This window comes from Neolamprologus brichardi, chromosome 1 (genome assembly GCF_056152115.1).
Source record: "Neolamprologus brichardi isolate AB-2024 chromosome 1, ASM5615211v1, whole genome shotgun sequence".
Taxonomy (NCBI): domain Eukaryota; kingdom Metazoa; phylum Chordata; class Actinopteri; order Cichliformes; family Cichlidae; genus Neolamprologus; species Neolamprologus brichardi.
Genome location: NC_142104.1, coordinates 34,164,589 through 34,179,276, shown reverse-complemented (window position 1 = coordinate 34,179,276; position 14,688 = coordinate 34,164,589). Strand labels below are relative to the sequence as shown.

The window sequence follows — 14,688 nt, the reverse complement described above, 5'->3', positions numbered from 1 at the left end:
GTTCGCAATGTAGCCATTTCGGCCACCAGTACGCTACTCACAGCATCTCGAAGCCAACCCAGACCTTCACCTCGGTCGTCATCTTGTCCCGATGCGAGGCTTGCCTCACTAGCCGCGGCGTCCTTCTCCATTTCACAGTCAAGAATGTTTCGTAGCCCGTATCCTCCCTTTTTAGATTTATCCCCACTCATTTTTGCGTCGAAAAATGGCAATGTAGCCCTAATACAGCTCTCGAGTCCGGGGAAACACACGGTTGGTGCCGGAGGTCACTCTCTATGCGGCCATGCGGTGCTACGAGCCACCGGAAGTCATTCTTCCCTTTTTCTTAAGTGCTTATTATCCAGTTCAGGAGCCTCATCAACTTGTGATAGATAGCCGGTCCATAGCAGGACCTGTTTTGGTTTTTATGGTTGATAATCATGACTCAGTTCTGTTTGATTTGTAAATATATTTGTTTAGTTTCACACCAGATCTACCTTGAGCCATGTGTGGATTTTCAGTATGCCACCAATGTAAACAAATGAAAAATGGAAGAATTGCAAGCAGCAGATCTTCATGTTTCAACAGAAATAGAAATATTTCTTGTTGGTAACAAATGATCCTCTACATCAGAAGTCCTTACAAAGGGATTCCTTACTGGGCCTTTATTTCTTTATTTTTCTTTTTTAATGTTTATTTATAAGATTTTAAGTTCAAAATTACATCAAATCACACAAGACAAAGGAAACCAAATTCAAGCCAAATTCAACATCCAAGCACAGAGAAAAGAAACAAACATCAAACAACAAAAAAACACCGGTTAGTCCTTCCAGATCAAAAGTACAGCAGAAATGTTCCGATGCTGCAGACGGAGTCTGAAGACAATGAAGTTAGACAGAGTTCACCCAGTCCAGACCATTCGTCCGCCCCGAGAAGGAGTTGGGGTCCGGCAGACGTGTAGTTTCACATCAACACAAAGTGCAGTCGACTGGGTTAAAGATGATGTTCAATCTCTCTCCCCAACCAATCACAGCAGATGGCCCCGCCCCTCCCTGAGCCTGGTTCTGTCGGAGGTTTCTTCCTGTTTAAAGGGAGTTTTTCCTTCCCACTGTCGCCAAAGTGCTTGTTCATAGGGGTCATATGATTGTTGGGTTGTTCTCTGTATGTATTATTGTAGGGTCGACCTTACAATATAAAGCACCTTGAGGTTACTGTTGTTGTGATTTGGTGCTGTGTAAATAACATTGAAATAAATCCCCATTGATGTGACTGAGAAAAGAGCCCAGATGTAAAGTGAGTGTCAGCAGGATGATAATGAACCTGTTTAATATACAAACATGCAATCATCTCATAGCAGTCTGGGCCTTTATATGCAGAATATTGTAATATCTCACTAAATGGACCAGGAGCCACCTTTCATGATGTGGAGATTTGCAGGCATGGAGGTAAAAGAGGGAACCAACTGAAAAGGTGCACAAATCCATCACCAAAGCAGGCCGTAATGAACTTTTATATACAGTGGGGCAAAAAAGTATTTAGTCAGCCACCGATTGTGCAAGTTCCCCCACTTAAAATTATGACAGAGGTCAGTAATTTGCACCAGAGGTACACTTCAACTGTGAGAGACAGAATGTGAAAAAAAAATCCATGAATTCACATGGTAGGATTTGTAAAGAATTTATTCGTAAATCAGGGTGGAAAATAAGTATTTGGTCACCTCAAACAAGGAAAATCCCTGGCTCTCACAGACCTGTAACGTCTTCTGTAAGAAGCTTTTATGTCCCCCACTCGTTACCTGTATGAATGGCACCTGTTTGACCTCATCATCTGTATAAAAGACACCTGTCCACAGCCTCAACCAGTCAGACTCCAAACTCCGCCATGGCCAAGACCAAAGAGCTTTCGAAGGACACCAGGAAAAGAATTGTAGACCTGCACCAGACTGGGAAGAGTGAATCTACAATAGGCAAGCAGCTTGGTGTGAAAAAATCAACTGTGGGAGCAATCATCAGAAAATGGAAGACATACAAGACCACTGATAATCTCCCTCGATCTGGGGCTCCACGCAAGATCTCATCCCGTGGGGTCAAAATGATCATGAGAACGGTGAGCAAAGATCCCAGAACCACACGGGGGGACCTGGTGAATGACCTGCAGAGAGCTGGGACCAAAGTAACAAAGGTCACCATCAGTAACACACTACAACGGCAGGGAATCAAATCCCGCAGTGCCAGACGTGTTCCGCTGCTGAAGCCAGTGCATGTCCAGGCCCGTCTGAAGTTTGCCAGAGAGCACATGGATGATACAGCAGAGGATTGGGAGAATGTCATGTGGTCAGATGAAACCAAAGTAGAACTTTTTGGTATAAACTCAACTCGTCGTGTTTGGAGGAAGAAGAATACTGAGTTGCATCCCAAGAACACCATACCTACTGTGAAGCATGGGGGTGGAAACATCATGCTATGGGGCTGTTTTTCTGCCAAGGGGACAGGACGACTGATCCGTGTTAAGGACAGAATGAATGGGGCCAAGTATCGTGAGATTTTGAGCCAAAACCTCCTTCCATCAGTGAGAACTTTGAAGATGAAACGAGGCTGGGTCTTCCAACATGACAATGATCCAAAACACACCGCCCGGGCAACAAAGGAGTGGCTCCGTAAGAAGCATTTGAAAGTCCTGGAGTGGCCTAGCCAGTCTCCAGACCTCAACCCCATAGAAAATCTGTGGCGGGAGTTGAAAGTCCGTGTTGCTCGGCAACACCCCCAAAACATCACTGCTCTTGAGAAGATCTGCATGGAGGAATGGGCCAAAATACCAGCTACTGTGTGTGCAAACCTGGTAAAGACCTATAGTAAACGTTTGACCTCTGTTATTGGCAACAAAGGTTATGTTACAAAGTATTGAGTTGTATTTTTGTTATTGACCAAATACTTATTTTCCACCCTGATTTACGAATAAATTCTTTACAAATCCTACCATGTGAATTCATGGATTTTTTTTTCACATTCTGTCTCTCACAGTTGAAGTGTACCTCTGGTGCAAATTACTGACCTCTGTCATAATTTTAAGTGGGGGAACTTGCACAATCGGTGGCTGACTAAATACTTTTTTGCCCCACTGTACAGAGAGGTCAATTCATACAGCTCTGCAGATGAAATCAAAACAGAAAGCAATGATTTGCAAATCTCATAAATCCACAACAGCAGAACACAGTTTGAACATTTTAGGTGTTTTTAGAGCAAACGGACCATTTTACTAAAATTAATGGGGGCAGCATACTTGTGTGGCATCCCTTTAATAATAATAATAATAATATTAAAGTTTAAAATTAGTTTTAAATTTTTGGGGGAAACTGGAGTGCTGTGTCTTCTGGACTAGAGAAGGCAGGGACCACCAGCTCCACTCCCTGCAGCTCTGATGGTGTGGAGGTGACTGTCGGCCTCCACATCAGGAAAAGCACCAGTATAAACGTTTTTAGAGCTGCATCCATATTTCAGAAGACGATGCTAAACCGTGTAGTGCAGCCTTTACAGCAGCGTGGCCTAACAGTAGAAGAGTCTGGACTGTTGGCATGAACCAAAAAAATCCAACTACAATCCTGTGCGGGAAAAGATTGGGACAACAAGTCCAGATGTTCCCAGGTGTGTATGGACTGCTGTTAAAAGAAGCAGCGTGGTAAACATGACCCCGCCCATGGTTTTTGAGGTGTGTTCTTACCACTAAATTCAAATTAACCTCATTTTGTTTCTTAAAACTTTTTATTTTTTCTGGTTTACTTTTCTTTCCCGTCTTTAACCATGTTCTGTTTTATAGGAGAAATTCAAATGGAAGGCGGTCCCTGCGCGTCACATGCTGTGGCGTTTTCCCACCTTTAAAGGGAAAATGTAAACAACGTTGAGTGTCTTTGTCTTTGTTAAACCAGTTTTAGCTGAAACAGGACATCTCAGATTCAAATCAGAGAAAAGAAGTGAACAAAACTTTATTCTTTTTTTATTGATTTTGGTCTAATCGGCTGTTTGAAGACCGTCACACGGTGTCAGTCACAGCTCCGCTCTCCCCAGCTCCTCATTACCAGAGGCAATTCTCTAACTGTACAATGCAATTTTCTTGGCTTTTAAAATGAAATACTGATGTTGTTTCTTTCGTCCGACACAATCTCATGCTTTGAGTGAAAAATGAGACACAACGGGGTAATTAATCCGCACTGAGGGCTGTTGCATCTTCATTGCTGGAAGCGAAGACGGGCGGCTGTTGTTGGAGCTCTGCCTGTCCTGAAAGCAGAGGATTTATATCAGCCTCCATCAGCAGGGATGGAGATGAGGCTCTGATGAATGTCAAATTGCGCTTCTCTAACTCCCCCTTAGAGGAATGCTGACAATCACTTGTACTAACAAGTCAGGTAGTATCTCTGACGAAACAGTCAGAAACCTCTCCCTCAAGGGGCGATCTGTACTTGTCCTCCATGTGAAGGATTGTGGGCTGTGATGGAAGGAAGGTGGGGGTGGGAGACAAGCCGAGTGCTATAATAAGGCAACAAATGGGGATTAATGAGGGCGAATGCGATGGGAAACGGGGAGGAAGGAAAACACAGCGAGGATAATGAGTTGGCTTGAGAAGCAGATGGGAGGCGGTTTTGCCTCTGTACACAGAACACGACAGTACGGCGGGGGAAGGTAGCGGTAATCGATACCGGCGCTCCACAGTGACGCCGTGTGTGTTTGCTCACAGGTAAGGTAGATCTGAAGGTCAGCGCTGAGGCCCTGAAGACCGAGGCGCTGTGTGGCAACGAGGTGGCCACAGTCCCCGACGTGGGTCGAACTGATACCGTGATCCGCACCCTGCTGGTGGAGGTCAGTGACAAACTTGAGGTGTTCACAGGTCCTACGCTGATCGACGTTGTCAGTATTATTTTGATCAGTTATATTGTGGCGAGAATAATGTCAGAATTTTAAAATCTTCGGTTTCGGCCACAGTGGCCCACAGATTTCCTGTATTTCCTGTTTTTGACAGCGTGTTTTAGGAAAAGGTGCAGGTGGGTTGCAAAGCAGTTTGCAGAGGCTAAAGCAGGTAAAGTTTGTGATATTTGACAATTGGGTTTGTGGACGTCAGCTGAGCCATTATCTGATGTGGGCTGAGATTAGAACTAATGATGCGCCGGCTGTTTCCCGGAGAGTGAACATCAGATATGGTCAAACCTGGCTCAGCCATTTTTAAAAATATGTGTATATGTGCAGTGTATGGATGAAAACAGGGGCCACACTTCTGTTTCAGTCCCATGGCCACAGCTGTAACACTAAGCATCTAGCCACCCAGCCAGGCCGCCTTTGTTGATATCTGGGTCGGTCTAAAGACAGCACGGTGCTGTGACAGAACGCCCAACAAGTCTGTTTCCTAGATGGTGGACAATGAGCAGTAATGGTCATGTTGGCGCCTGTTAAGAAGTGCACACCAGGAGCTTCAGAGGTCTTTACTGTGGTGATGGGCATGGAGAGGGAACCTGTAACATCACACAGACCTTTACTTTAGGGCAGCTGTTATCACTTCAGTTTCGGTCCACTTCTCCTTCCCGTCTGCATTTTCTGATGATCGGCTGTATCTGCAGTTTGCCGTAGTTCTATAGGAGCAGCATTTTATTTTAGTTTGACTTCACTCTCAAAGTACACGACTGGCATGTTTATACTGGGTCTTGGTCAGCCTCTCGGGTCGTCCTCTGACTGAAACAAACTGCTTTAGCTGAAGTCAGTGGGGTTGAGTTCAAATAATCCAGTTCACTCTAATGTCCGGAGCATGTCACCAAATCAAAGCTCACTGTTATTATGTTTAAGCTGAAATTTGTTTGGAGTGATGAAATCAGTCGGTCGTCTTCACTTCTGTCTCTCTTCCCAAGGCCGAAGGAACCCCACAGATGGTCAGTCACAACGTTCACCTGTGTCCCCCAGGTAAGGCTGAAATCTGAACTCCCATCGTTCACACCTCATACATGCATCATAACACTTCCCTGCATCATGATGGTTATTCAGCATGGCGAGGAAACCAAAATCGTTGTGTTTTTGTTAGAGATGGCACGATACCACTTTTTTATGTCCGATACCGATATGAATCCGATATAGTGTTTTTTAATCAATAAAAAAATATTTAATATCTTGCTGCTTTTTGTATAAGTTCATACTCAAGTTAAAAAACAAACAAACACTAAAGCTATTCTGTTATACCTGTATGCAAAAAACACACTGCACCCAAAATATTTCATAGTTCAGCAAAACTGATCAATGTAATAAACTTAAACCTGCTCCATCCTCCCTATTCTGGTGTTTTAAAGAGTACTTAGCAGAAATATTAAGCAACCTAACTAATAGGGCTCTAAAACTACAGGCAAAATAAATAGGGAAAACCCCCCCCACCCACCCACCCACCCTCCCTCCACCTCATGATGCTTAATCGACGTAATCAAATTTAATTTGATGCAGTGTGAAAAAAAAAAATGCACAGAAATAAATTATTTTTCAAGAATAATTAAATAGATTCAACATCTTTCTTCAACAGAACTGCACACTGCACAGATGGTTCCCAAAGGAAAAAGTACTATAGCTTACTAGAGTATATTAGACTTAATAGTTACTATATACAGTAATGTATATATTTTACATCAGATTAAAACTTTGGGTGTAAGATTCAGATAATTATTTATTAAAAGCTCGACATTTTAAATGAGAATAAGAAAGAAAAGTATGTCTTTGTGCCCCCTTTTCCCTGTTCATGCCCTATCGGCCCCCCTGGCTACACTTTGCTAGATCCGCCCCTGCACAGTTACGTCAGCTGTAGAAAAAGATCCTGGTGTAGAAATAATATTAAATAAATTCTAACAACAGCTGATCAAGCTTAAACGTGCTGCTGTTGTTCAGCCGCTGGTTTCCTCTTTCTGGTGCAAAGTGAGACAAAAACAAAGAAGAGAGATGATCAGCTGATCATTGATCAGTTTATGATTGAAGTAGCAGCAGGAGAGAGAGAGAGAGAGAGAGAGAGAGAGAGAGAGAGAGGCAGTCGCTCCATATATCTGTTGTTAAGCTTAAAGCTGGAATGCTTTACAAACATTCAGAGATGAACTTACACACTTGCTTTCTTCTCTCTGGGAAAACTTTCTCGGAGATGAAATGCCGGGTTGGTAGCAAAGCTCCAAATATTCAACCAGACCGCTGACAGGTCTCACACGCCACAGCCATCACGTGACCACACTGCTCCGACGTGCTAAGGTTATAAGCCAAGTTACGCCGTGTCGCAAGTTTTGTGAGGTGTTTTTTTGATATTTAATGGATCGGATTACATTTTTTATTTCTCTCAGATATCCGATCCAGTAATTTGGGTCAGTATCAGACCGATACCGATACGTAACATCACATCGGTCCATCTCTAGTTTTCGTTGTGTATTTTCTCCACTGGCAGCAGATCTTTAGCTAAAGTTGAAGTCGAGCAGCCGCTGTAAGCTGCACTTTCCTCACCGTGATCAACTAAATGACCAACATCTCGTGTAATCTGTAGTGCTGAGCTTGTCTCTGTGTCATTGGTTTCAAAATCAAAGCAATGCCTTGTTGTGTTTCACATAAACAAACTGCTTGTAGCTTCATGTACATAACAGTGTTTTAACAGTAAAATCATTCTGTTTGATAAACTTTAGCCAAGAAAAGAGGTTGAGCTAATTCTTTCATTAATGAAGCTTTTTCTTCCTTTTCTTTGTTGTTGTTGTTGTTGGCAGATGGGGTCACGGAGAAGAACGTCTCTCTTCTTATGCCCGAGCTGTTTGTGGCTGGTTCTGCTAGAGCGACCTTTTCTGTGCTTGGTTAGTGATTCTGTTGTTTGGTGAACTTTAATTTGCCAGGTGAAACATCTCTGTAGCTTTTCCTCGTTTGCTTCTGCAGGTGACCTGATGGGCAGGGCAGCGCAGAACTTGGACAAGCTCCTGGCCATGCCGTACGGTTGCGGGGAGCAGAACATGCTCCTGTTTGCTCCCAACATCTTCATCCTGAACTACCTGAAAAGCACTGGTCAGCTGACTCAGAGCATTCTGGACAAGGCCACGCACTTCCTGGAGAGCGGTAAGCACTTTTTTAGGACAAGGTTTAATGTGCGTGCTCCACCCCCACGCAGAGTGATCACGATGATGGTCATCAAATGAAACCTTAAAAAAATGCATCAGAGTCGCTGCTATTAAAACTGTACTCCACTTTGACTTGGACTCAGCCACCGTGATAATTCCTAAACTCTGCATATTGGCGCTGATAACGGTCATGTGTGGATTTTACCTCTGCAAAATTTGAATCAGCTGATCTTAAAGCTAGTTTTAACTATTTATGGCAGCTGAGTAGAACGAGTGCAAAGTTAAGAGGGTGTGATCTTTAAAAACAGGGCACCAAGTCGAGCTCAGGGGCAATCCTTGCAAATCAGATCAGACCAGTCCACACAGCAAGCTGTTAAATAATAAATCAACTTAAATGGCAGTAACTGGAGATGTGTTGTTGTGAAGCCTTGTAAGTATGCACATGTGACGGGGGGGATTCCTGCAACATAGCCGGACTGTAGATATAAATGGCACTTGAAATAAACTTGGCACCAAAAAGAGAGTTTTGTACGGTAAATAAATCCAAATGTACTTCATTCACATTTTCTCAGTGTTGTGAAAAAATAATCCTCTTTTTTCCTTTTTATTGATTTCTTGTGTTGGTGTTGCAGGATATCAGAGGGAGCTCACGTACAAGCATGACGATGGTTCCTACAGTGCATTTGGGAAGGCAGACTCCTCTGGAAACACCTGGTCAGTAACGTGAACGAGAGCATGAAGATATAAGAAGTAGATGGTGATACAGCAGCTGACCCAACAACAGGCTGCTAATAGTTCATTGGGATGGTGGCCTTTGAATTTCAGAGTTATTCTCCTACAGTGTCGGCTGGTGAGGGGAAAAGCTGACACAGAGTATTTTACATGATGCAATATTGGTTTATGAAATGCATTAAAATACTACTGCAAGAGGGCTCATCTCACCAGAATCATGATCATCTACCATCCTATTAAATCAGCTCAGCAGAAGAGCCATCCAGCACTGGCAAACAGCTCGACAAAGTTACTTCTTAATTAGAAGCAAGCTAACGACTCAGGCACAGAAGGACACCAACCTCCTTTCAAAAAAAGTCTGTCTGCTAATTGTGCTGACTGTTTTCACTGTCTGTGACTAAACAGCTGCTCAGAGTTTGAGCGTGAACGCTTTTGATTGCAAGTGTTTGCAGAAAAGTTGCCTGATAGGAGGCAACGTTTCTGCAGACAGTTGCAGTCTGTCTGGACAATAACAGGTTTCCATGATTTATTACAGTTAACACTGTATTATCAGAAACAGATTGCATGTAATTGCCAACTTGACCTCATTCAAGTCTGACAGAAGATATTTACCAAGTTCAACTTTGAGGACGTAATTTACCGTGAGAAAAAAAGATAATGTCACTGCAGTACTCAACATATGAAATCATGTTAAGTTGTTAAGTTAGACTCTTTTTCTCCAATCGATCTTTCTGAGTTAACTTCAATAATTACTTCCTCCAAACCATCAACGTGTCTTTTAGACCCCATTCCTACAAAACTGCTCAAAGAAGTCCTGCCATTGATTAATTCTTCGATCTTATATATGATCAACCTATCTCTAATAATCGGCTATGTACCACAGGCCTTCAAGGTGGCTGCAGTTAAACCTTTACTCAAAAAGCCATCTCTAGACCCAGCAGTCTTAGCTAATTATAGGCCAATCTCCAACCTTCCTTTCATATCAAAAATCCTTGAAAGAGTAGTTGTCAAACAGCTAACAGATCATCTGCAGAGGAATGGTTTATTTGAAGAGTTTCAGTCAGGTTTCAGAGTTCATCACAGCACAGAAACAGCTTTAGTCAAGGTCACAAATGATCTTCTTATGGCCTCTGACAGTGGACTCATCTCTGTGCTTGTCCTTCTTGACCTTAGTGCAGCATTCGATACTGTTGACCATAATATCCTGTTAGAGCGATTAGAACATGCTGTAGGTATTACAGGTATTGCACTGCAGTGGTTTGTATCATATCTATCTAATAGACTCCAATTTGTGCATGTAAATGGAGAGTCCTCTTCACACACTGAGGTTAATTATGGAGTTCCACAGGGTTCAGTGCTAGGACCAATTCTGTTTACATTATACATGCTTCCCCTAGGCAGCATCATTAGAAGACATAGCATACATTTTCACTGCTATGCAGATGACACCCAGCTCTATCTGTCCATGAAGCCAGATAACACACACCAATTAGTTAAACTGCAGGAATGTCTTAAAGACATAAAGACTTGGATGGCCACTAACTTTCTGCTTCTTAACTCAGATAAAACTGAGGTCATTGTACTCGGCGCTGAAAAGCTTAGAAATATGGTATCTAACCAGATTCTTACTCTGGATGGCATTACCTTGGCCTCCAGTAACACTGTGAGGAACCTTGGAGTCATTTTTGACCAGGATATGTCCTTCAACGCACATATTAAACAAATATGTAAGACTGCGTTCTTCCATTTGCGCAACATCTCTAAAATTAGAAATATCCTGTCTCAGAGTGACGCTGAAAAACTAGTTCATGCATTTATTACTTCCAGGCTGGACTACTGCAATTCATTATTATCAGGATGTCCAAAAAACTCACTGAAAAGCCTTCAGTTAATCCAAAATGCTGCAGCAAGAGTCCTGACAGGGACTAGAAAGAGAGAGCATATTTCTCCTGTTTTGGCTTCCCTTCATTGGCTTCCTGTTAAATCCAGAATTGAATTCAAAATCCTGCTCCTCACATACAAGATCTTAAATAATCAGGCCCCATCTTATCTTAATGACCTTGTAGTACCATATCACCCTATTAGAGCACTTCGCTCCCACTCTGCAGGCCTACTTGTTGTTCCTAGAGTATTTAAAAGTAGAATGGGAGGGAGAGCCTTCAGTTTTCAGGCCCCTCTTCTGTGGAACCAGCTTCCAGTTTGGATTCAGGAGACAGACACTATCTCTACTTTTAAGATTAGGCTTAAAACTTTCCTTTTTGCTAAAGCATATAGTTAGGGCTGGACCAGGTGACCCTGAATCCTCCCTTAGTTATGCTGCAATAGACGTAGGCTGCCGGGGGATTCCCATGATGCATTGAGTTTTTCCTTTCCAGTCACCTTTCTCACTCACTATGTGTTAACAGACCTCTCTGTATTGAATCATATCTGTTATTAATCTCTGTCTCTCTTCCACAGCATGTCTTTATCCTGTCTTCCTTCTCTCACCCCAACCGGTCGCAGCAGATGGCCGCCCCTCCCCGAGCCTGCCTCTGCTGGAGGTTTCTTCCTGTTAAAAGGGAGTTTTTCCTTCCCACTGTCGCCAAAGTGCTTGCTCATAGGGGGTCATATGATTGTTGGGCTTTTCTCTGTATCTATGAAGCGCTTTGAGGCGACATTTGTTGTGATTTGGCGCTATATAAATAAAATTGAATTGAATTGAATTGAATGTAAATCAGCGGTCTCCAACCCCCGGGCCTCGGACCGGTACCGGTCCGTGAGTCGTTTGGTACCGGTCTGCGAGAGTTGAGGCTCAGGTGTGAAATTTATAGTTTTCAGGGTTTTTATCGGTTTTCAGCGTTATTTTGTTATCGTTTTGATTGTTAACTCAGTTTTCCTGGGTCTTTTCATGTGTGTTATGAATAAATCTTCTTTTTTTTCGGTACCGGTACTAGTTTTATTTTGTTGTATTTATCCACGACACCTTAAAGGCCGGTCTGTGAAAATATTGTTGGGCATAAACCGGTCCGTGGCGCAAAAAAGGTTGGAGACCGCTGATGTAAATAATATTGCATCGTGTTGAGGGCTGCAACTCTTATTTCGGTAGTCGATGATCTGCAAATTTTTCTTTGATTAGTCAACGATTATTTAAATAACTCTGATCTCTGCTGCCTTCAGCCAACTGAGAGGTGCATTAACCTCTTTTAAGGACAAACTCATCTTTGCTTTATTTGGAGATTATGTATCAGAATTACAGGAGCGGGACCACGCCTCCAAACACTCCTTCCGGTTGTCATCCATATAGGTTCCCCCAGTTCTGCAAGCTGTTCATTCTCGTTTACGTGCAAACAGGGTCCATTCCATCCGCTACAGTCGTCCTCTTGTCCGTCAGCATATCAGATGAACAACTACTCTGGACTAGGGATGGGCGATATGGCCTAAAATTCATATCTCGGTATTCTTTAGCTGGATGGCGATATACAATATATCTCGATATTTTTGTTAAGCCATAAAGTAAGAACAAACAGAGAGTTTAGTCACAGCTGTGTCCCAGATGTCACACAGGCAGTTTTATTAACATTCAGCGCAGATGTACATGAAAAAATTACTCAAAACTAAATTATGAGCATTTATTAAATAATAATTCTCCATAAATAAAATAAAATAATGTTGTTTTTGTGCATAACAAAAAGCTCACAACTGTGCAGTCAAAATGTAAACTAACAGACGCTGAGCATAATAACAAGCAGCTGCTCTGTTCCCAACTTCTACTGCGTGACTGACAGCCTGGACAATAGTGATGGGATTTCCGGCTCTTTTTAGAGAGCCGGCTCTTTCGGCTCCGAACCGGCTCTTCAGGTTGTTTTGTTGCTTTAATTAATTTATTATTAACAATAATATAAAATGATGCACAAAAGGAATTACTAACATAAAAAAAGTGGTTTTATTTATATATGTTTATATATAAATATATGCGGTGGCCCCTGGAGACAAAACACGTACAAACTCCAAAACACATTTCTAGCATGAACTGAACTTCCAAAACAGAGCAACCTAGATCACTTAAATTACACAATTGAAAGCATGAAAGCATGTGTGTATTGTTTGTGTATTTATACACAAGCATTCATATATAGTCAAATAATTTTAAAATATGTTAATTTACCTGTTACTACCACACACCAAATCCGGTCGTTGGTACTTGCTGGCTTGTGTAGCCACGAGGTAACAAAAGCTCAACACTGCGCCCTAGAAACCTGGAGCACTTCTGTTGTCTTTTGTATGTGTTTTGAGTTTTTATGTGCTTCAGGTTTTGTACGTGATTTGAAGTTTGTACGTGCTTTGTCTCTAGGGGCCACCGTAAATATACTTTTATTTATTCACTCCACATAAAATGTAATAAATAAATCATATAATACAAAAACCAACTATTCACAGTTCAACTTTTAACTATTTAAATTTTCAGCTTTTTCCTTTTAAACTAAATTAAAGTGAAACAACACAAAACACTGCAAACCACAACACAATTAAATATAAATTAAAATATGAAAACAAAAAGAAGATGCACATTCTCTGTCATATGGACCTGCATGAATAAACTTTCTGAATCCTTTATCATCTGCAACTGAAAATAGTTGTGGATGATTACTATACCTTTCTAATGTGACGTTGTTGTCCCTGGCTCTTTCTCTCTCTCTCCCTCTCGCTCTGTTCCTGTGCTACTGAGTGTAACTACCGCCCCTCCCCCCTCTGCTCAGCGTAAAGCACAAGGCTCGCGTGCGAGTGAAGCAGAAAAAAAGTGCGAGAGAGAGAGAGAAAGGAAAAAAAACAAAAAACAAAAACCCACATGACGGCTCGTGATAAGGAGCCGGCTCGCGTCGTTCACGTCAAGGAGCCGGCTCTAAGAGCCATTTCGTTCGCAAACGACCCATCACTACTGGACAATCTCCGACAATCCATCAAGCGGTGCGGCTCTGTAGCTTACCAAAGCATTTTTGACAGATTGTTGAGCACCGTGTAGCACATAAAATCGGTTCACGGTCAGTAAGCACAACCAGAACTCATAGATAAGGCACACAGTTGATTTTTGAGAAAATGAAAGGATTTTAGTGTAAGGTTATAGTCCGAAAAATATGGTGTACGAGTTTTGTAAGGTGGTTTGTTTCGGGCAGGAGACTTCGCAGTCTGCAGCACGCAGTTTCACACACTCTTCATTTTGCACTTTATGGTGCTGTTGTAAATGGTGAAAATGCTAGTAATGCTAGCTGCACGGCATCAACATGTTAACGAGGTAACCGCTAATGCTAACCGCAATGCTAACCGCAACGCTAACCGCAACGCTAACGCGTTGACGCCGTGCAGCCCCACGCACGGGGCGATCCACGGTAACTCGTTAACGGAGATTTGCCGCGTTAATACAGTTATGCCATTAACGTCATTTTAACGAGAGTAACGCTGCAGCACTAAAATAGTAATCTCTACTGACCAGCTCCTCTTTGATAGCTGCCGTGTCCGCCCTGTCGCTGCCTGCAGGTGAAGCGATGGGGGAGGGGGAGTTGTGTTCAGTGAAGGCGAGACGGAGTAACTCAGCGTAGAGACAAAAGTGGACGAAAGAGGCAAACTTGTGGTTCCCCAAGTATAGTAGACGATATCGATATAAACAATATTGTCACATCTCGTATAAAAATATATCGATATATTTAAAAACTCGATATATCGCCCAGTCCTAGTATGAACAGATCAGAAGTATACGGAGCCTGGATTTGGTGTTAAGTGGAGAAACTTCCAGCAAAAATTAGATGACTGCTATGTAGCATTAGAAAAGAGATGAATCATGGCTGTGTGTTCAGGGTAAGCTAAAGGGCATGGCACCAAGAGACAGTTGAAATCGGATTACCTTGACGATA

The 14,688-nt window shown here is 42.4% G+C and overlaps 1 protein-coding gene across 1 annotated transcript in view; it reads left to right on the top strand.

Annotated features, from left to right (window-relative positions):
* a2m1 (alpha-2-macroglobulin 1) overlaps nucleotides 1-14,688 on the top strand; it is a 67,336-nt gene that overhangs the window by 38,611 nt on the left and 14,037 nt on the right. The window contains exons 21-25 of the mRNA XM_087841254.1: nucleotides 4,708-4,829; nucleotides 5,867-5,918; nucleotides 7,730-7,813; nucleotides 7,893-8,069; nucleotides 8,704-8,785. Of these exons, the coding sequence (XP_087697380.1) occupies nucleotides 4,708-4,829; nucleotides 5,867-5,918; nucleotides 7,730-7,813; nucleotides 7,893-8,069; nucleotides 8,704-8,785 (517 nt within the window). The remainder of the gene's footprint in view (nucleotides 1-4,707; nucleotides 4,830-5,866; nucleotides 5,919-7,729; nucleotides 7,814-7,892; nucleotides 8,070-8,703; nucleotides 8,786-14,688) is intronic.